The 23,396-nt window shown below is 41.1% G+C and overlaps 1 protein-coding gene across 1 annotated transcript in view; it reads left to right on the forward strand.

Annotated features, from left to right (window-relative positions):
- The first annotated feature begins 7,782 nt into the window (after positions 1–7,782).
- UBXN2A (UBX domain protein 2A) overlaps positions 7,783–23,396 on the forward strand; it is a 44,223-nt gene continuing 28,609 nt past the window's right edge. The window contains exons 1-2 of the mRNA XM_045884174.3: positions 7,783–7,994; positions 21,333–21,385. Coding sequence (XP_045740130.1) covers positions 21,345–21,385 — 41 coding nt within the window. The 5' untranslated portion in view covers positions 7,783–7,994; positions 21,333–21,344. The remainder of the gene's footprint in view (positions 7,995–21,332; positions 21,386–23,396) is intronic.

Here is a 23,396-nt window from a genome sequence, read left to right on the forward strand (position 1 = left end):
CTTTTTATATATGGGAACACAAATGTTCATAACAAAACATTAACAACAAACAAATCAAATCCACGAATATATAAAAAGTGATAAATCACGACCAAGTGAGATTTATCCCAAGAATACACAACTGGTTAAACATTTGAAACTAAAACAATCTATGTAATTCACCATATCAATATAATAAAGGAGAAAATCCATATGGTTGTCTTAGATTCAGAAAAAGCATTTGACAAATTCAAAGTAGGACTAGTAGGTAACTTCAACCTGATAGAGAACATCTAAAAAGTCCTATAGATAACACAATAACAAATGGTGAAAGGTGATGGCTTTCCTCTGAATTTCAGGAACATGGCAAGAATGTCTGCTCTAATAATTTCTATTCAACATTGTACTAGGAGTCCTAGGCAAAGCAATAGTAAAGAAAAATAAATAAAAGATATATAGTTTTGTTTTGTTTTTTTTAAAGATTTTATTTATTTGAGAGAGAGAGATCACGAGCAGAGGGGAAGGGCAGAGGGAGAAGCTGACTCCGGGCCCAGCAGGGAGCCTGATGCGGGACTCGATCCCAGGACCCCAGGATCATGACCTGAGCTGAAGGCAGCCCCCCAACCGGCTGAGCCACCCAGGTGCCCTACAGTTTTTTTTTTAAGATTTTTATTTTTAAGTCATCTCTATACCCAATCCCAAGATCAAGAGTTATACACTCCACCAACTGAGCCAGCCAGGCACCCCAAAGATAGACAGTTCAGAAAGGAAGAAGCAACTGTCTTTATGCGCAAACATGGTAATCTCATAGGAAATCTTAAAACATCTAAAAAACAAAACAAAAAGCCCTGGTAGGACCAATAGGTGAATTTAGCAAAGTCACAGAATAGAAGATCAATTTATAAATATTATTTCTATTTCTACACGTACAACAACCATTTGGACATAGTTTGAAATAGTAATGATAAATTTAACAAAATATATGGAAAATGTAGGGACAACTGGGTGGCTCAGTCGGTTAAGCATCTGCGTTTGGCTCAGGTCGTGATCCCAGGGTCCTGGGATCAAGTCCTGAATCGGGCTCCTTGCTCAACGGGGAGCCCACTTCTCCCTCTGCCTGCCACTCTCACTCTCTCTCTCTCTCTCTCTCTCTCTCTGACAAGTATAAATAAATTTTTTTTTTAAAGATTTTATTTATTTATTTGACAGAGAGAGACACAGTGAGAGAGGGAACACAAGCATGGGGAGTGGGAAAGGGAGAAGCAGGCTTCTGGCAGAGCAGGGAGCCCGATGCGGGGCTCGATCCCAGGACCCTGGGATCATGACCTGAGCTGAAGGCAGACGCTTAATGACTGAGCCACCCAGGCACCCCTAAATAAATATTTTTTAAAATATGGAAAATCTATATACTGAAAACTAAAAAGTGTTGCTGAGGAAAAACTAAACAAGTGGAGAGGTTTACCAGATACTTCATATTGTTAGGATGAAAATTATCCCCAAATTAATCAATAGATTCAAGTCAATTCCAGTAAAAACCCCAGAAGACACTTTAGAAATTTAAGAAACTGAATCTAAAATTTACATGGAGATGCAAAGAACTTAGAGTCACCTAAACAATCAGGAAAAGAACAAAAGTAGAGAACTATACTACCTCATTTTAAGTCTTCCTATTAAGTTATAATAACCAGGGCAGTGTAAATATATAGTCATATAGCTCAATGGAAATGAATAGAAAGTCCAGAAAGAGACTCACACATATGGGCAATTGATTTTTGTCAAGGGGTCAAGGTGATTAACAGGGAAAAGGATACTTTTTAATAAATGATGCTAGAATGACTGTATATTCCTATGCAAAAAAAAATAAACCTTGACCATTAACTCTGGATTGACTATAGACTTAAACACAGGCTAAAACTATAATTTTTTGTTTTTTTAGAATAAAGCCTAAAAGAAAATCTTTGTGATTATGGGGTAGGCAAAGATTTCTTAAAACGGACACAAAAACATAAACTATAGATGTTGATAAATTGGGCTCTTTGAAAGACACTTTTTTTTAAGGTTTTTTTTTTTTTTAAGATTTTATTTATTTATTTGACAGAGAAAGTACAAACAGGGGGAGTGGCAGGTAGAGGGAGCAGCAGGCTCCTGCTGAGCAGAGAGCTCTGAATGATCCTGCAAGACCCTGGGATCATGACCTGAGCCAAAGGCAGACACTCAACAACTAAGCCACCCAGGTGCCCCTGAAGGACACTTTTAAGACACCTTTTTTTTTTTTAAAGATTTTATTTATTTATTTGAGAGAGAGAGCATATGAGAGGGGGGAGGGTCAGAGGGAGAAGCAGACTCCCTGCCGAGCAGGGAGCCCAATGCGGGACTCGATCCCGGGACTCCAGGATCATGACCTGAGCCGAAGGCAGTCGCTTAACCAACTGAGCCACCCAGGCGCCCTTAAGACACCTTTTTACAAGGAAAGTCACAGGCTTGGAGAAAGTAAACATAAAAACAGAAATAGTGATATAGAATATAGAAACTTGGGGCACCCGGGTGGCTCAGTCATTAAGCGGCTGCCTTCGGCTCAGGTCGTGGTCCCAGGGTCCTGGGATCGAGCCCCGCATCAGGCTCCAGTCTCCCTGCTCGGCGGAGAGCCTGCTTCTCCCTCTCCCTCTCTCTGCTGCTCTGCCTACTTGTGCTCTCTCTCTCTGTGTTAAACAAATAAATAAAAATCTTAAAAAAAAAATAAAAAAAAAAGAATATAGAAACTTAACAGAAAGGATAAGCAATGATAAAATTAGGTTTGATTTTGTTTTTTTAATTTTACTTTATTTATTTATTTATTAAAGATTTTATTTATTTATTTGACAGAGAGAGCAAGAGAGCACAAGCAGGGGGAACAGCAGAGGAAGAGGGAGAAGCAGGCTCCTTGCCCAGCAGGGAGCCCGATGCAGGGCTCCATCCCAGGACCCTGGGATCATGACCTGAGCTGAAGGCAGACGCTTAACTGTCTGAGCCACGGAGGCGCCCCTTTACTTTTTTTAAAAGATTGATTTATTTAGGGGCATCTGGGTGGCTCAGTCGGTTGAGTGTCTGCCATTGGCTCGGGTCATGATCCCAGGACACCAGGGGGGATTGAGCCCCAATGCAGCCTCCCTGCTCAGCAGAGAGCCTGCTTCTCTCTCTCCCTCTGCCACTCTGCTCCCCCTGCTTGTGCTCTCTCTCTCTCAAATAAATAAATAAAATCTTAAAAAAAAAAAAGATTGATTGATTTGAGAGAAAGAGAGTATGCAGGAGTCAGGGGAGGGGCAGTGGGGGAGGGAGAGAATCTCAGGCAAACTCCCTGCTGAGCACAGAGCCTGACGTGGGGCTTGATCTTATAACCCTGAGATCATGACCTGAGCTGAAATCGCGTCAGATGTTCAACTCACTGAGCCAATTAGGTGCCCCTAATTTTACTTCCGATGGAGCTCAGGTGACATACTGCAACTCTATAAGGAGGTCCTCAGGGAAGAGATGATACTGATCCAGTATGCACAGGGTGACTTCCAAGAGGCTATATTTTTAAGAAGCATGACACTTTGAATAAACACTGAATCATGGGACAAAATCAGGATTGGTGACATTAGTGTTCTGTACTGCCCGATATGATAACTACTATCCACATATGGCCATTTAAATTTAAATTTAAAAACTAAAAATCTAGGGGCACCTGGGTGGCTCAGATGGTTAAGCGTCTGCCTTCGGCTCGGGTCATGATGTCAGGGTCCTGGGATTGAGTCCCATGTCGGGCTCCTTGCTCAGCAGGGAGCCTGCTTCTCCCTCTGCCTGCCACTTCCCCTGCTTGCACTCTCCCTCTCTCTCTCTCTCTGGCAAATAATAAAATCTTTAAAAAATAAAATAAAATAAAAATAAAAACTAAAAATCTAGTTCCTTAGATATACTACCTATATTTCAAGTATTCAGTAGCAAAATGTTGCTAGTAGTTAATATATTAGACAGTGCAGAAACAATTCCATTACCTCAAAAAGTTCTATTAGACAGCTCTGGCCTAGATATTCATCTTGAGGTAAGGGAAATGCTCAAAGATGATGACTGTATTTGTAACCTGAACTGGATGGTTGGAAGGGATACCAACTGGAAAAGGGGATGTAGGATCAGGAGCAGATTCCTGAGGGTCACCTATCATTTTTCTATGTCAATTCAAGAAGCATTTACTGCCCCCTAGTATGTACCTGTGTAATAGCTACTGTATAAAGTGCTCTGGAGAATATCTAACAAATACATGACTCAGTTTGTACCCTTAAGGAGCTTATAGTGGCTTATAACTAAAAAGCCAACAGATTCAATCCTGGGTTTTGGCACCCAAAAACAAACAAACAGAAAACTAACAGAGAAAAAATTAAAGAGCAAATGAAACCCAAAACCTAGTAGGAGGAAGGAAATAATAAAGATTCGAGTGGAGATTTAAAAAAATAGAAAACAGAAAAACAATGGAGAGAATCAATTAACTTGAAAGTTGGTTCTTTCAAAAGAGTAACAAAACTTTAGCTAGACTGACCAAGAAAAAAAGGGAAAAAAACCCAATTATTAAAATCATAAATGGGGGCACCTGGGTGGCTCAGTCAGTTGGGCTGCTAACTTTGGCTCAGGTCATGATCTCGGGACTTTGGGATCAAGCCCCACATTGGGCTCCCTGCTCAGCGTGGAGCCTGCTTCTCCCTCTCACCACCCCCCTCATGCTCTCTCTCTCTCTCTCTTAAATAAATAAATAAATAAAATCTTTAAAAAAAATTCATAAATGAAAGTGGGGACGTTATTACCAACCCTATAGAAATAAAAATCATAAGAAAATACTATGAACAATTGTATGACAACAAATTAGGTAATCTCGATGAAATGGACAAAATTCTAGAAGCACACAAATGACCAAAACTGACTCAAGAAGAAACAGAAAATCTGAACATATGTACAATAAGAGATTGAATCAGGGGCGCCTGGGTGGCTCAGTTGGTTAAGCGACTGCCTTCGGCTCAGGTCATGATCCTGGAGTCCCAGGATCGAGTCCCGCATCAGGCTCCCTGCTCGGCAGGGAGTCTGCTTCTCCCTCTGACCCTCCCCCCTCTCATGTGCTCTCTCTCATTCTCTCTCTCAAATAAATAAATAAAATCTTTAAAAAAAAAAAAAAAAGAGATTGAATCAGTCATCAAAAACCTCCCGACAAAGAAAAGCTCAGAACTAGATGATTTCACGGTTCTACTAAACAATTCTCCCAAACACTTAAGAATTGACACCAATCCTTCTCAAAATATTCTGAAAAATAGAAGAGGAGGAAGCACTTCCTAACTCATTCTATGAGACCAGCATTATATTGATACCAAAGCTAGACAAAGATATCACAGTAAAAGAACCACAGAGCAAAATCCCTTATGAATATAGATGCGAAAATCCTCAACAAAATACTAGCAAACCAAATCCAGCAGCATGTCAAAAGAATTCTATACCATAACTGAGTGGTATTTATCCCAAGACCATTAATTGGGAAAAGGACAGACAGTCTTTTCAAAAAATGGTTCTGAGAAAACTATATACACATGCAAAAGAATGAAGCTGGACCCTTATTTTACACCATGTACAAAAATTAATTCAAAATGCATCAAACACCTAATGTAAGAGCTAAAACTATAAAAGTCTTTGAAAAAAAAAAACAGGAAAATCTTCATGACATTGAATTTGGGCAATGGTTTCTTAAATATGACTGCAAAAGCATAGGGGAAAAAGGAAAAATAAATAAATTGAACCTTATCAAAATTTAAAACTTTTGAGTATCAAAGGACACCATCAACAGAACGAAAGAACAACCCACAGAATAGGAGAAAATATTTGCAAAACATCTTTCTGATAAGGAGTTAATATCCAGAAGACAATAAAAAAAAAAAATCCCACAAAACTACAACTCAATTACAAAAAACAATCCTATTTAAAAATGGGCAAAGACTGGGGCACTGGCTCAGCTGATAGAGCATGGGATTCTTGATCTCAGGGTCATGAGTTTGAGCCCCAGGTTGGGCGTAAAATTTACATACATACATACATACATACAAATGGGCAAAGGACTTGATTAGACATTTTTCCAAAGATATACAAATGGTCAATAAATACATGGAAAAAGGGTGCCTGGGTGGCTCAGTCAGTTAAGAATCTGTCTTCCGCTTGGGTCCTGATCCCAGGATCCTGGGATCTAGCCCCTCCACTGGCTCCCTGCCCAGTGGGGAGTCAGCTTCTCCCTCTCCTTCTGCCCCTCCCTCACTGCTCCTGCTCTCTCTCCCTCTCTCAAATAAACAAAATCTTAAAAAAAAAAAAAAAAAAGTTCATGAAAAAATGCTCAACATCACTAGTCACTAGGGAAATAAAAATCAAACCCACAATGAATACCAACCACTTCACGCCCGTTAGGATGGCTATTGTAAAAACACCAAAACAATGGAAAACAACAAGTGCTGTCAAGAGTATGGAAAAACCTGAATGCTTGTGCACTGCTGAGGGGAATATTAAAATGCTGTACTCGTTGTGGAAATCAGTTTGGCAGTTCCTCAAACAGTTAAACATAAGCCATATGATCCAGTAATTCTGCATCTAGATACATACAAAATAATTGAAAGCAAGAGACTAATCAGATACTTGTATACAGATCTTCACAGCTCAATTGTTCACAAGAGCCAAAAGTGGAAACAATCCAAACGTCCATCAGCAGGTGAGTGGATAAACAAAACGGGGTATATACAACAACGGAATATTTTTCAGCATAAAAAAGAATAAATCCTGATACCTGCCGTAACATGGATGAACCCTGAAAACATAATGCTAAGTGTAGTAAGGGCAGACACAAAAGGACAAATATTGTATGATTCCAGTTATATGAGATACCTAGACTAGGGCAGCTTCATGAGATAGGAAGAGGTAAAAGGACTATTGCAGTGAGGTGTGGAGGGTGAGGGGGGACTATTCCTCTAGGGGAACTCCGACCAGGAGCTCGGCAACTGTATCCGAAGTCAGGCAAAAAAGGGCTTTTCTTTCACAGGGAGAAGTGAACAAAGACTAGAAAGAACTGGGTGTGGGGGAGGGGGAGGAAAGGGGGGAGGTGGCGGTGACCACCCAGCACCTGAGTGTTTTGCACGAAGGTGAGCCGATTTTTCAGGAGTGGTGGATAAGAAGGGGTTGCAGCCCGGCTCAGGCTGATGGTGGGTCAACGTTTAGGGGCCTGGTGGAAGGAGAGCAGCTTAACTAAAGTTTGGTCAAGTCAAGGCAGCCCGTATTTCGTCCAGATTGGTCAGTGAGTGCAGTCAGTTCACCTTACCATTTACGAGGCAAAACCGAAGGGAATTTGGACGGTCTGTGTCTGACCTGCCACAGGTAAAAACCAGGGTGCACGCGTGAGTCATATCTGAGTTACACGGGGAAGGATGGTTCCCTGCGGTAAACCCTTTCAGGAGCACAAAAGGGTGGGGGGATTTCTTTAACCGTCGCTTTCCAGAACCACAGGGCTCGGCTCGGGTAAAGTTCAGCGTTGTCACAATGCAGGGAAATCTCTCCGCGGACTCCATCAGAGGCTGGAAAGGTAGAGAGGTAAGTAGACGCTGGGTTCTCCGTTGAGCCCACACCTCGCTCCCAGCATTTCCCGGGCCGGGGGAGAAGGCAGCCAGCGGCGGCGCCCGCGGCAGACGGGAGACGGCCGCCATTAGTGCGCGTCAGCCGGGGCCTGAGGCGGCGGCGGCGGCCGGCCCCACCCCCGCGCGCGCGCTCCTGGGGCTGCGCGGAGCCGCTCGGCGCGCGCTCGGCGCCCGGCGGCGAAGGCCCAGGGAGGCGGGCCGGGTCCCGGCGGCGCGGCCCGCGAGCCTCAGCGGGTCTGGGGGCGGCGGTGCTCCCCGTCTGAGGGGCTCCCGCCCGACAGCCGCGGTGGCGCCCGCGGCCCCTGAGCGAACGGAAGACCAGGCCGGGAGGCGGCGGCGCGGCCGTGCCCGGAGGTGAGTGCGCTGCGGCCGCGCTGCGTTCGGCGGGGTGAGGGGCTGGGACGTTGGCTCGCCGCCGGGCGTGGGCGGGCGTTTCCCAGGCGGGGCGCGGGGGGGGGGTTGTCGTTGGGTCGGGCGCAGCCGCAGCGCTCGGGTCACTCTCGGTGAGGCCGGGGTCCGGGCCGTTTCGGCTTCGCTGGCGGCGGCGGTCGGGGCCAGACTCTGGCCCGCTCAGGTGAGCCGCGGCTCCGGCCTGCTGCCTGTGCTTGCGTCCTGCGGGGCGAGCTCCGCGCCAGCTCCGCGGAGGGTTGCAGTTCTGGGGGCGCTCGGAAACTTCGAGTTAGGTGCACTTAAAATGCCCCCATTTCCAAAGGCGTGCGCTGCTGGAGCACGGTGCGAAATACAGCACGTTTGTTTGGGGTGGCCGTTTCTCAGGTAGCTTCACCACGTAGTGGTGGTAGTCTCCCACGACAGTCTTTTTGTAGGTTTCGAGGTTGCTGTTTTCCATGTTTAATTTTTTGTATGTGCGTCTTTTTACTTGCAATTTCTTGTTAGCAATAAGGAACGTTAGGGTGGCGTCCAACATCGGTTCCTTCGTACCGGAGGATACGTACAGGAGATAATGGCAAATAGAGAGGAAACTGACAGTCTTGATTGATGTCAGTGTGGAACTGAAAAGTATGACATTGTATGAACACGTGAAAATCGGCTTCCGTATTTCAGAGTCATGGCTCAAGTGTGTTTTGGGAGTGTTTTATACGTTTTTAAATTACAGTTTAGTTTTTATTTTTTTATTTTTTTTTTAAGATTTTATTTATTTATTTGAGAGAGAGAGAGAATGAGAGACAGAGCACGAGAGGGAAGAGGGCAGAGGGGGAAGCAGACCCCCCGCTGAGCAGGGAGCCCGATGTGGGACTCGATCCCGGGACTCCGGGGTCATGACCTGAGCCGAAGGCAGTCGCTTCACCAACTGAGCCACCCAGGCGCCCCTACAGTTTAGTTTTTAATGGGGAAAACTACTTAAAAGTTGATGTTGTTATGTCTTCTGTGTAAATATGCAGAAAGGCGTATTGATTTTAAAGGCAGTTAAATTCAGTGAATTTTGAGCATCTGTACCGCTGAAGTTAGTGCTATGAACTGATGGCATCCAAAAACAGGAGGAATGGTGTGCAGGTTGGAGAGAGTGATTAAGCACGCAAGTAGTAATGATACGAGGCAGAATACAGTATTAACAGAAACTCCAGTTTGTTGAGTACTGGCTCTTAGCCCTACACTGTGGTAAATACTTCACATTCATACTTTACTCAGTGCTTAATGTTAATTACCTAATTTATTCAGAATTTTTAATACCTACTGTTTGGTGATTGCCCACGATACCATGGTGACCCCTATAGATTTTTTTTTCTTTTCTTTTTTTTTTTTGATCCCTATAGATTTTTGCCTTTAAGGACTTTACATTGCTATTAGGTTAAACAACTAATCACAAAAGCCTCATCAGTTGACCCTTGAACAATGGTGGGAGTGTTAGGGGTGCCAACCCCCACACAGTGGAAAATCTGTGTATGAATTCTGATTCCCCAAAAACTTAACTACTTACAGCCTACTACTGACTGAAAGCCTTAAAGTCAACTAGCACGTATTTTGTGTGTTATATGTACTATGGTGTTTGCTTACAGTAAACTAGAGGAAAGAAAATGTTATGAAGAAAATCATAATAAGGAAGAGAAAATACATTTATAATATACTATGTATATAATACATTAATATACTATACTTATATATGCTATGCTTATAGTATATTACATATATAAAGATATATAGTATATATAGTACATTTATATTTATATATAGTATATTTATAAATGTACTATATTTAGAAATATCTGTATTTATAGAAAAAAGTCTTCATATAAGTGGACTTCTGCAGTTCAAATGCCAGTAAACCTAGACAGAAGCTTAAAAAGGAAGAATATAATATATTGTGAGAACTTGTAACAAGGGGATAACCAGCTTGGGAAATCAGTTAAAGTTTTCTTAGGAAAGTAATCTTCCAGCTAAGATGTTATGGGTAAATAGGAATTAGTTAAAGGTGACCCCGCCAAAGGAGGGAAGAAAGGTCCAGGCAAAGGAAATAGGTTCCCCAGAGGGAGGTTCAGGGAAATTTAAGGAACTGAAAGGTCAAAGCAGTTGGATTTAGTGTGGAATGCAAAAGGGGGCAAGAGGGATGATGCCAGGTCTTTTAAGCAACGTTAAGAATTTGGGACTGGCTTTTTTTTCTTTACCTTTAAGCTTTATAGTGAAATTTTCAAACTACTGAAATGTGATGAGATAACAGTACAGTGAACTCTGTAATATTTTCCAGAATATTTGGACCTTATTTGAAGAGCATTGGATGGTCAGTGAAATGTTTTAAGCAGGGAAGTTTGTCAAATTTGTATCTTTTTTTTCCTAAGATTTTATTTTTTTTTTATTTGACACAGCACAAGCAGGCTGAGGGGCAGAGGGAAGGGAGAAGCAGGCTCCCCGCTGAGCAGGGAGCCCTCAGATTTCTATCTTTTTTTTTTTTTTAAGATTTTATTTATTTATTTGACAGAGACACAGCGAGAGAGGGAACACAAGCAGGGGGAGTGGGAGAGGGAGAAGCAGGCTTCCCGCCGAGCAGGGAGCCCGATGCGGGGCTCGATCCAAGGACCCAGGAATGATGACCTGATCCGAAGGCAGACGCTTAATGACTGAGCCACCCAGGCGCCCCTCAAATTTGTATCTTAATCAGGTCATCCTGGGGGCATCTGGCTTGGCTGGCCCAGTAGTAGAGCGTGAGACTCTTTTTTTTTTTTTTTAAGATTTTATTTATTTATTTGAGAGAGAGAATGAGAGAGAGCACATGAGAGGGGGGGAGGGTCAGAGGGAGAAGCAGACTCCCTGCCGAGCAGGGAGCCCGATGCGGGACTCGATCCCGGGACTCTGGGATCATGACCTGAGCCGAAGGCAGTTGCTTAACCAACTGAGCCACCCAGGCGCCCGAGCGTGAGACTCTTGATCTCAGGGTTGTGAGTTTGAGTCCCATGTTGGGGTTAGAGTGTATGTATATATATACATATATACAGAGAGAGAGAGAGAGAGAGAGAGGTCATCCTTACTCCTGTGTAGAAACTCCCTTGAGTGGGGACAAGAATGGAGTGAGTAAACCACCAAGAGGTGATATTTGGGCCTAGAGTTACGGCTGTGAAGATAGAGCACATTCTAAGGGTGCATAGTTGATCTCTCCTCACTCTGCTAATAATTTTATATTTAGTCTTTCAGAGAAATTGTGGAAAGTTTTCTTTTTTTTTTTTTTTTAAGATTTTATTTATTTTTCGACAGTGAGAGAGGGAACACAAGCAGGGGGAGGGGGAGAGGGAGAAGCAGGCTTCCCGCGGAGCAGGCAGTCCGATGCGGGGCTTGATCCCAGGACCCTGGGATCATGACCTGAGCCGAAGGCAGACGCTTAACGACTGAGCCACCCAGGCGCCCCTGTGGAAAGTTTTCTAAAGGAAATGGTATTTGAGCTGGGTTTTGCAAGGTAGATAACACTTCAATCCTGGAATGAAAATGTCTTGATGTCAAAGGATGCCTTAGTGACCTTGACAACCTCTTCTAAAGTGCCCCATTCCCCCTAGGATTTTTTCATTGAAATTACTTTTGTCACTATCACTTTGGTCCTTAGGGGTATTTAACTTCCTCAGTAACAGTTTGTCTAGAAGACAAAAAAGTATTTTCAGTTACTCTGCAACGAAGATAAGCTGAAACTTTCCAAAATTTTTCATTTTTTATTATTTAACAGAAAACTAGAATTCTTTAAATATACAAACTGTCTTTTAAAGTGTTTGATTTTGATCCTACCATAGTTTGTTTGCCCTTGGAGGCTTGGTGTCCTACTCCCATTCCATAGAAGATCTAGGTGCAAAGGACTCCACATGGAAATGTGATCCATCGGTTCCTTTGCCCTGTGTTTAATGCCAGGAATGGCTTTATCCCTATGGAGAAACTTCAGCTTCTACACAAAGATAGCATACTCCGTGGAATATCTTGATACAAAACCTTAATCTTAAAAAAAAAAAATGCAGCCTGTCATGTGCATTTACAAAAATAAATACAATTGGTAATATACAGATTTTTTTCTATTTGAATTCTAATGTATACATCAAAAAAACTCCTTTTCTTAGTAGTCTGAATCTATCGTGACTGGATTTTCCTTTCAGTGGATATGTTCCAAAAAGCTCAATCTAGTCTCTCTCCTGACTGATTTTATCACTGCAGTTGTTGGGAGTAAGTGGGATAATAATTGGGAAGGTGTTTGGTAAACTGTGATACACAATACAAATATAAGATGGTAGTGGTACTAATTGGAAGTAAACTGAAGCAAAATGAAGGAAATTCTATTCATCTGTCCTTTCTAATACCAAGCTTCATGCTGATAAAGTAGACATTTGTCACATGGCTTTTTTTATTCTCTATAGTACAGTGCATGACTTAGGTTCATTTGTGTCACATGACTGTGATGATTGTAGAAGTTCACTCAGCTGATATAAATAGATTTTACATGGTTTATTACATAATACTAATTTAGGATAAATACCTAAAATGATGACTCTTTAAAATAATGACTTTATGTCCATCTTAGATTTTTTGTTTTTGTTTTGTTTTAAGATTTTATTTATTTGACAGAGACAGCGAGAGAGGGAACACAAGCAGGGGGAGGGGGAGAGGGAGAAGCAGGCTTCCCGCGGAGCAGGGAACGCAGAGCAGGGAGCCCAATGCAGGGCTCGATCCTAGGACACTGGGATCATGACCTGAGCCGAAGGCAGACGTTTAATGACTGAGCCACCCAGGCGCCCCTAGTTTTTTTTTTTTTAAAGATTTTATTTATTTGACAGAGACTGAGAGAGGGAACACAAGCAGGGGGAATGGGAGAGGGAGAAGCAGGCTCCCAACTGAGCAGGGAGCCCGATGAGGAGTTTGATCCCAGGACCCTGGGATCATGACTGGAGCCGAAGGCAGACACTTAATGACTGAACCACCCAGGCGCCCCTATCTTAGATTGTTTTTACTTCATAATTCTATGCCATGTTTGCGATTAGTAATTCAGTATATTTTTCCTTGTTAGTCTGCAAACTCCCTAAGAGATTGTGTCTGTCCCATTAACCCTTCTTTCATTAATTCTTTTTTTTTTTTTTTAAAGATTTTATTTATTTATTTGAGAGAGAGAGAATGACAGACAGAGAGCAGGAGAGGGAGGAGGGTCAGAGGGAGGAGAAGCAGACTCCCCGCCGAGCAGGGAGCCCGATGCGGGACTCGATCCCGGGAGTCCAGGATCATGACCTGAGCCAAAGGCAGACGCTTAACCATCTGAACCACCCAGGCGCCCATCCCTTCTTTCATTAATTCTAAACCAGTGCCTTGCACATGGTGGTGGGAGGTTCAGTAAATATATAAATGTTTTTAAAAGTTTAATTAGTGAAATCAAAACTAAAAGTTCAAAGTAAATCAGAGAAAGACAATCATATGATCTCATTCATACGTGGAATTTAAGAAACAAAACGGTCGTAGGAGAAGAGAGGAAAAAAATAAAACAAGATGAAATCAGAGAGGGAGACAAACCATAAGAGACTTTTTTTAAAGATTGTATTTTTTTATTTGACACAGAGAGAGCAGGGGGAGCATCAGGCAGAGGGAGAGGGAGAAGCAGGCTCCCCGCTGAGCAGAGAGCCCAATGTGGGGCTCATCCCAGGACTCTGGGATCAAGACCCGAGCTGAAGGCAGAAGCTCAACCAACCAAGCCACCCAGGCGCCACCATAAGAGCCTCTTAATCATAGGAAACAAACTGAGGGTTGCTGGTGGGGAGGGGGATAGAGGAATAGGGTAACTGGGTGATGGACATTAAGGAGGGCATGTGATGTAATGACCACTGGGTATTAAATAAGGCTGATGAATCAATGATCTCTTCCTCTGAAACCAATAATACATTATATGTTAATTAATTGAATTTAAGTTAAAAAAATAAACTTAAAGAAAAATAAACTTAACATGATTTAAAGCAAGTGCCTCTAAAAAACAAACAAAAAAATCTAAAAGTTCATAGCCATGTTGAAATTAAAACTTTAGAGTAAGCCTGAAGATGTTTCTTACTGATCCTTGTAGCGGATTATGACAGAGGAACAGGAAAAGAGAAAGGAGCAAACATTATTGTATTCTTAGTATTTTTTTCTAGTCCTCAAAACAAAACAAACTTATGAGGATGAAAATCATCTCCATGTTACAGGTTTGGGGTTAGAGAAGGTAAGTAACAACAAAGTCACCAGCTCAAAAATGATGTAGTCAGGGCGCCTGGGTGGCTCAGTTGGTTAAGCGACTGCCTTCGGCTCAGGTCATGATCCTGGAGTCCCAGGATCGAGTCCCATATCGGGCTCCCTGCTTGGCAGGGAGTCTGCTTCTCCCTCTCCCACTCCCTGTTTGTGTTCCCTCTCTCGCTGTGTCTTTCTCTGTCCAAAAAAAAAAAAAAAAAAATTAAAAAAAAAAAATGATGTAGTCAGTATTCCAGTACAAGTTAGTTTGAATCTAAGGTCGTCTTCATTCTCTTGGTGTCCTAAAACAAGTAAAAACAATTTATTAGTAGCTTATAACTATAAAATGAAAAATATTAGCAGTTTGCTAGAGAACAATAACCTGTTAAAGGGAAACAGTGAAATACTTCAGGGATGGCTCCTCTTGGTTTTGCACTAGGCCAGGCATTGTGGAAGAAACAGGCAATGTGTAAGTCATAATACCTGTCCTCAAGGATCTTAGATCCAGCTTAAAAACACAAAAAAACAACAGTAAACAGTCTCAGACAATGTAAATACCGAAAATCTACATGCTTTAGGAGAGGAATATGAATATGGGTTTAATATTTTACCTTTATGGTAGACATGGGACTTGAAGGATAATTAGGATTTGAATGCCCAGAAGGATGGTGTTACAATATGAACAAAGAAGTGTTATGAATATGTTATGTTTATGACAATAAGGATCATATCTAAATTAAGGGATTATTTTAGAGTAGTTGAAAATAATGTTAGAAACAGCACCACCAGGATATAATGTCCACAAGGGTTGGAATCTTTGTCTACTTTGTTCCATATGTATCAAGCACCTAGAATCATACCTGGTGTATAGTAGGTGCTGAATAAATACGCATTTTTAATGTTTTTAACAACTTTAGGTATAATTAATATGCAATAAGATGCACATATTTAAGACATACCATTTAATAAAATTTTTACCTGAAATGGTTTTCAATTCTATAATGCTTTTTTTTTTTTTTTAAGATTTTATTTATTTATTTGACAGAGCACAAGTAGGCAAAGCAGGCAGGCAGAGGGAGAGGGAGAAGCAGGCTCCCCACGGAGCAGGGAGCCCGATGCGGGACTCAATCCCAGGACCTCGGGATCATGACCTGAGCCGAAGGCAGACACTCAACCGACTGAGCCACCCAGGCGCCCCGCTTTTTTTTTTTTTTTTTTAAGATTTTATTTATTTATTTGAGAGAGAGAGCCTGCACATGCTGGAGCAGTGGGAGGAGCAGAGGGAGAGGGACAGGCAGACTTGCACTGAACCTGGAGCCCTATGTAGGGCTCCATCCCACAACCCTGAGACCACAATCCACACCAAAATCAAGTCAGACCCCAACCAGCTGAGCCACCCAGGCATCTCATAATGCTTTATTTCTTAAAAAATAAGTAAATAAGTAAAAATGTAAACTTTTCTGATACCTGAATGGTTGGGATGGGTGTTTATATTTTTCTCTATTTTGTGTATGTTTGAAGAGGAAGGATTTTAAAGGGAAGCAATTAAATAGGTTTAGAAATACGAGATTTGAAGGACAAATTCTTAGAAAAAATTAGTGAACATGAAATTCTGGTTTTCTGAATGTTTTTAATTTTTTTCTGCTTTTTAATTATTTTATTTTTTTAAAGGGTATTGTTTGGTGCCTCTTTTTTTTTTTTTTTTAAGATTTTATTTATTTGACAGAGACACAGCGAGAGAGGGAACACAAGCAAGGGGAGTGGGAGAGGGAGAAGCAGGCTTCCCGCGGAGCAGGGAGCCCGATGCGGGGCTCGATCTCAGGACTCTGAGATCAATGACCTGAGCCAAAGGCAGACGCTTAACGACTGAGCCACCCAGGCGCCCTTTTTCATTATTTTAAATTAGAATAATATATACATGTAGTTTAAAAGACAGTAGTATTAGAAAACTATAAATGCTCCCATTCCCTTTCCCTAAGTACAACTACTTTGAACTTAGCTGTTTTTTCTGTTATTTACAGTTATATTTCTAAACAACATGTACATTTTGAGTCCTTATTTTTGAACATTACCTTTCGTATTGCTATTAGGATAGATAACCATCTTAGCTTTCTTATGTTTACTTCCTTTACCTTCTCACATCCTCTTAATGGTTTTAGTTCAGATTTTTTCTATACAATGAGTAAAATATACACTATTTTTTTTCCCCTTTAGACCTCAGGTCCATCCTCGGTCCAAAGATGGTGCTTATATTTATCCAATAACTGTAATAAACTTTGCAAACTCAAAAGAACATTGACAATATTGTATCTTATATTTAACGATCTTTTTTTATTATTTATTTATTTATTTATTTATTTGAGAGAGAGAGAGAGAATGAGAGAGCAAGCACATGAGAGGGGGGAGGGTCAGAGGGAGAAGCAGACTCCCTGCCGAGCAGGGAGCCGGATGCGGGACTCAATCCAGGGACTCCAGGATCATGACCTGAGCCGAAGGCAGTCGCTTAACCAACTGAGCCACCCAGGCGCCCCTTAATGATCATTTTTAATGGCTGCATTTTTATTTATTTTTTAATATTTTATTTATTTATTTATTTGAGAGAGTGAGTGAAAGAGAGACATAGAGAGAAGGAGCAGGGGGAGGGGTCGAGGGAGAGGGAGAAGCAGACTCCCCGCTGAGCAGGGAGCCAGACATGGGACTCGAGCCTGGGACTCCAGGATCATGACCTGAGCCGAAGGCAGATGCTTAACCTACTGAGCCAACCAGGTGCCCCATGGCTGCATTTTTAAAGCATATAGTTTACATATAATCTATTTAATCTATATAAATCTTTATAATCTATGTAAATTATTGGTACAAAAAAATCTTGTCTGGTTTATTACTTTGTAAATCTAATGCTTAATCAGGTGCCTTACATATAATTAATATTGACTAAGATTCTTTGAATGAAATGGTCTACTTGCATTTTTAAGTTTAGAGAATAATTTTGGAAAAGCATTACAGGAAGGATTAAGAATTAGAAATACAAAATAACTTGATACAGTAGAGACATCCAATTTGCCTTAATTGTTGGATGCCATCCTCTTGGATGCTGTGGCTTTAGTGAGTCCTACTTTACTCTCTAGCTACAGGGCAGAGTCTGAAGTTATGTTGGGATGCCATTGATGTTGGTGTCCCTCACTTTATATTCCACACTCACTCCTCAGCCCCATTGCATTTCCTCCTTTTTCCTTGCCTTCCTGTTTCTCCTTGTCTTTCAGAATTTTTCACAATTGTCTCATGAAAGAGTTAGGAAATAAATTTGCTATCAATTTATATTCAATTCATAATTAAAGCTAGAGGTACCTATAACAACTTTCAATGATAGGATATTTTCCAGAGCAGAGTCCACTACCCTACTTTAATTCCTAGCAAAACAGAGCCTAAGTGGGAATTAGTGCTCAACACAAATTGCTGTGGTTATTGGCCCAGCTCCATTACCAGGCCCTAAGATCATTCAGACTGATTTTTATCAGGTGAAAGGCTGCTGCCACCAGATCCTCAGTTACCAGATTAAATTCACCTCCAGGTACTTTGGAAACTTTTTTGAGAGAGTGCTTTATTTTATTTTTTTTTTAAAGATTTTATTTATTTATTTGACAGAGAGAGACACAGTGAGAGAAGGAACACAAGCAGGGGGAGTGGGAGAGGGAGAAGCAGGCATCCCGCCGAGCAGGGAGCCCGATGTGGGGCTCAATGTGGGGCTCAATCCCAGGACCCTGGGACCATGACCTGCTCCAAAGGCAGACGCTTAACGGCTGAGCTACGCAGGCGCCCCTGAGAGAGCGCTTTAAGTGGTAGCAGTGGACTACTTCTTGTGGCCATTTTCTTGTTCTCATGGCTTTAGGATGGCTCTGGTGAATCTTCAGTGGCTATTACTTTGCAGGTTTGCCTTCTATTCAAATGTACTTTTTTTTTTTTTTTAAGATTTTATTTATTTATTTGACAGAGAGAGAGAGCATAAGCAGGGGGAGCAGCAGGCAGAGGAAGAGGCAGGCTCCCCACTGAACAGGGAGCCTAATGCAGGGCTCAATCCCAGGACTCTGGGATCATGGCCTGAGCCAAAGGCAGACGCTTAACCAACTGAGCCACCCAGGTGCCCCCAAATGTGCTTACATTTTTAAATATAGACCTACACTATTTACATGTTATAGAAATATTCATATATTTTTCACCCTGATTTTCCACATTTTTGGGAATTTAAAGGAACATCAAAGTAAGCTGTATACACAGAATTTACCCACCACAGCTGTTATTTGTTAGGAAAAATTGAAAGGGAACTAAATTCCCAGTAGTCATGGTATAGCTGCCTGATGGAATAATATGTATCCTTTAAAAATAATTATGAAGCAATTTATGTAGCCAAATGGAAAAAGCACAGAAATGAAAAATACAGGAAACAAAAATCATTGATATACTAGCAATGCATTTGAATGTGTATGAAAAAATGGACAGGAAGAAGCAAAAGTTTAAATAGTTATTGTTGGGGGTAATAAAAGTATGGATTATTTTCTCTCTTTCCCAAACTTTCTCTATCAGTGTTTTGCCTTTGTAAGAAAATATTGTAAGAAATAAGCGAACAAATCAGTGTTTAAAGTAGTCCCAAGCCATCTGTCCACTGAGAGGTCCAACAACACAGTAGAAAAAACAAACATGCCAAACACCCAGATCTTGGTTTCTAAATACAGTTAAAAAAAAAAAAAAAAAAAGTAACTATGGCTTCTCAAAGAAAAGTCTGATTCATGGGGTGGGGCAGAGAAAGAACAAATGATCCTGGAGCATCTTCTTGCTCCAGAAAGTAAGAAGGTGTTCACAGGATGATGAATACGTATCAAAAGGACATCACACTGAAGGGGTTCCCACTGGACAAATCTGGGAAATGGAACATCAAAATAAATGGAACATCAAAACATTGACTAAAACAAAAACCCATGAGTCCATACACTTAGAGCTAAAAAAAGAAATAATAAAAGATGGACTTTTATTTTTTTTAAGATGGACTGTTCAGTAAACTCAACTGTCATGTGGAATCACCGTAAGATAAGTTCCAAATAGATCTGAGATTTAAAAAAAATTTTTTTTTTAAGATTTTATTTCTTTATTTGAGAGAGAGACACAGCGAGAGAGGGAACACAAGCAAGGGGAATGGGAGAGGGAGAAGCAGGCTTCTTGCCGAGCAGGGACCCCGATGTGGGACTCGATCCCAGGACCCTGGGATGATGACCTGAGCCGAAGGCAGATGCTTAACGACTGAGCCACCCAGGCGCCCCTGAGATTTAAAATTTTTAAATTAAAGTTGAGGGGGTGCCTGGGTGGCTTAGTTGGTTAAGCATTTGCCTTAGGCTCAGGTCATGATTCCAGGGTGCTGGGATTGAGCCCCACGCTGGGCTCTCTTCTCCTCCCCCCTGCTTGTTCTCTTGCTCTCTCTCTCTCTCAAATAAATAAAATCTTTAAGAAAAACTAATATTGATGGTCACATCAGCAAAATGGCAAAATAGGCAGTTATAAACTCATGTTCCCACAGAAACATTGAAAAACACACAGAAACTGTTAGAACCAACTTTGAACTCTGGAAAGTAGCTCATGGTGTATAGCAGCCAAGCAAATGCTGATCAAGAAAAATGCAAGGGCGCCTGGGTGGCTCAGTCGTTAAGCGTCTGCCTTCGGCTCAGGTCATGATCCCAGGGTCTTGGGATCAAGCCCCGCATCGGGCTCCCTGCTCAGCAGGAAGCCTGCTTCTCCCTCTCCCACTCCCCCTGCTTGTGTTCCCTCTCTCGCTGTCTCTCTCTCTGTCAAATAAATAAATAAAATCTTAAAAAAAAAAAAAAGAAAAATGCAACTTAAAAAGAGCAGGCAAAAACATCAAAAATGGGCAAAGCACCTGAACAGGTATTTCTCCAAAGAAGATAGACAAATGGCCAATAAGCACATGAAAAAGATGCTCGACATCACTAGTCACAATGAGATACACTTTATTAGGATGGGTATTGTTTAATAAAACAAACTAACAAGTATTGGCAAGGATGTGGAGAAATTAGAACCCTGGTACATTGCTGGAGGGAATACAAAATTATTCACAATAGCCAGAGGTGTAAACAGTCCAAATGTCCATCACCAGATGTGTAGGGGCGCCTGGGTGGCTCAGTTGGTTAAACGTCTGTCTTCGGCTCAGGTCATGATCCCAGAGTCCTGGGATCTAGCCCCACATCTGGTTCCCTGCTCAGAGGGAGTCTGCTTCTCCCTCTGCCTGCCCCTTCCACCTGCTCATGCATGTGCGTGCACGTGCTCTCTAATAAATAAAATCTTGGGAAAAAGCAGATGAATGTGTAAACAAAATGTATATATATACAATGGAATATTAGCCATAAAAGGAATGAATTTATGTTAAGTGAAATAAGCCATACACAAAAGGATAAATGTATGATTCTATTTATGTGAAATACAAGGCAAATTCATAAAGGCAGAAGGTAGAATGGGGTTACTAGGCATGGGAAGAGAGAGGAAGAGGGAGTTATTGTTTAATGGGTACAGAGTTTCTTTTTGGGAAGTTGAAAGAGTCTTGGAAATGGGTAGTGGTAATGATTGGACAACATTGTGGATGTTATTGATGCCACTGAATTGTACACTGTACATCTCGTCAGTTTGCTTCCCCAAGGAATTGTAAGAATGAGAATAAGAATGTTTCATTCACTTTTGTTTGTTAAACCAAAGGGCACACTATGGTTTTTATCATTATTCTTAAGAAATAGTTCTAAAAAAAATTTCTTTTGTTGGAAGATTATTAGACTCCAAAATTTATTTTTTATTATTGTTGTACTCTGTAGATGAAAATGACAGCTTTGAGTTTGGTCACGTAAGTTCTTAAGACCCTTTCAGTGCTACTTTAGGGACACTTAATAGCTTATGTTAAAGATTATTAATGCATATATAAGAATGAACTTATTTTTAATACTTGAGGACTTTAGCTTTTGTTTATTTTTACTTTTACAGTAAGGCAAAAGAATGAAAGAAGTAGATAATCTCGAAAGTATAAAAGAAGAATGGTAAGTTAATTTAAGCTTTGCATTTCTTTGTTACTGCATTTCTTAGTATCTATTTTTACTGCATTTCACTGACAGATACAGTAAGTTTTCATTATGGGTCTTTCAGTTAAATAGCTAATGGTTGGGGCGCCTGGGTAGTTCAGTCATTAAGCGTCTGCCTTCGGCTCAGGTCATGATCCCAGGGTCCTGGGTTCGAGCCCTCGAGCCTCGCATCGGGCTCCCTGCTCAGTGGGAAGCCTGCTTCTCCCTCTCCCACTCCCCCTGCTTATGTTCCCTCTCTCGCTGTGTCTCTCTCTGTCAAATAAATAAAATCTTTAAAAAAAAATAGCTAATGGTAGTATATTTTAAAGTAATTTTTTATCAAAGCTGCATTGAATGGATTCTAATGAAGTTTTACATGTTTTTGTTATTAAAATGTTAAATTTCTCTCTGTTAGCATATTACTTCTATTAAGTGAGAAATTCAAGTAACTGTTTCACTTTGTTAGTCTCTTATGTTGTACTGTCTTGGAGTCGTAGTGGAAACATAATGGTTCTGGAGTCAGATAAACCTAAGTTTGAATCCCATCACTGTCTTTACTACCTCTTTGGCCTTAGAGCAACTTAGGTAGATTCTTTGAGCTTCTGTATCTTATCTACAAAACGGAGGGGGGTACGTATATGTTTGTACGTGTAAGGTTTTTATGAGAATTAGATAGCTGACATAAAGCACTCAGAATAGTATCAGCACAGGGGTGCCTGGGTGGTTCAGTTGGTGGAGTGTGCAACTCTTGATCTCAGGCTTGTGAAAGATTTATTTATTTATTTGAGAGAGAGAGAGAGCTCACACCAGCGTGCGTGGGGTGGGGGGAGCAAAAGGGGTCGAGAATCTCAAGCCGACTCCCCAATGAGCACAGAGCGCCATGTGGGGCTCAGTCTTATGAGGCTCATACCATGAAATCAAGAGTTGGATAAGGCTCAGATCATGTCCTGAGCCGGTCAAGAGTTGGATGCTTAACCAACTGAGCCACCCAGGGGCCTCTAAAATAAAATCTTTAAAAAAATAGTAATGATAGCACATAGTAGAGACTCAGTAAATGGTAGGTGCAAAGTTTATGGTTCTTATCAATATAGAATATTTTATTTTCACTTATCTGAGGTGGGATGTTTATTTTTGTATTATGCTGTTCGTTTTATTTTATTTATTTATTTTTTAAAAGATTTTATTTATTTATTTGAGAAAGCGAGAATGAGACAGAGAGAGCATGAGAGAGGGGAGGGTCAGAGGGAGAAGCAGACTCCCCACCGAGCGGAGAGTCTGATGTGGGACTCGATCCTAGGACTCCAGGATCATGACCTGAGCCGAAGGCAGTTGCTTAACCAACTGAGCCACCCAGGTGCCCATGCAGTTCATTTTAAAGAGTAAATTTGGGAATAGTAAATGGGAGAGGTAAATTCTCCCATTCACTGTCCATTTAAGGAGACAGACAGCTATTTCATACTTAAAAATACTTTGTAAATGCTTCTATACTAAACAAATATTTTTTATTATTGTTTTATATAAATATTTGATACTAACTATAATTGTGAGATTGTGTCAGAGGGCCTCTAAGACCATCCCCGGGTTTGATGATTTGCTGAGAAGATGCAAAGGACTCAGCATATAGTCATACTAATGACCATGATTTATTTCATTATAATGAAAAGATACAAAGAAAAATCAGCAAAGGGGAAAAGCACACGGGGTGAAGTTCAGAGAAAACGAGGCACAAACTTTCAAGAGTCCTTACCCAGTGGAATCACCCAGGATGCACTTAATTCTCCCAGTAATAAATTATGACACCACATGTAAATAGTTGTCTTCCTAAGGAAGTTCATTGGAAATCAGTCTGATTTTTATTGGGGTGTCACAGTATGTATCAGTACTATGAATGTAATTAAATAATTAGTAAGGTAGCTGAACAAAAATACTAGGAATAGATTTTATAATTTTCTTTGTAACAAAAATAGATATTGTTAGAAATACTGGTCCA

Source organism: Mirounga angustirostris, unplaced genomic scaffold, assembly GCF_029215605.1.
Source record: "Mirounga angustirostris isolate CCGP_5_RB_7025 unplaced genomic scaffold, mMirAng1.0.hap1 SCAF_10, whole genome shotgun sequence".
In the NCBI taxonomy this organism is placed as follows: Eukaryota; Metazoa; Chordata; class Mammalia; order Carnivora; family Phocidae; genus Mirounga; species Mirounga angustirostris.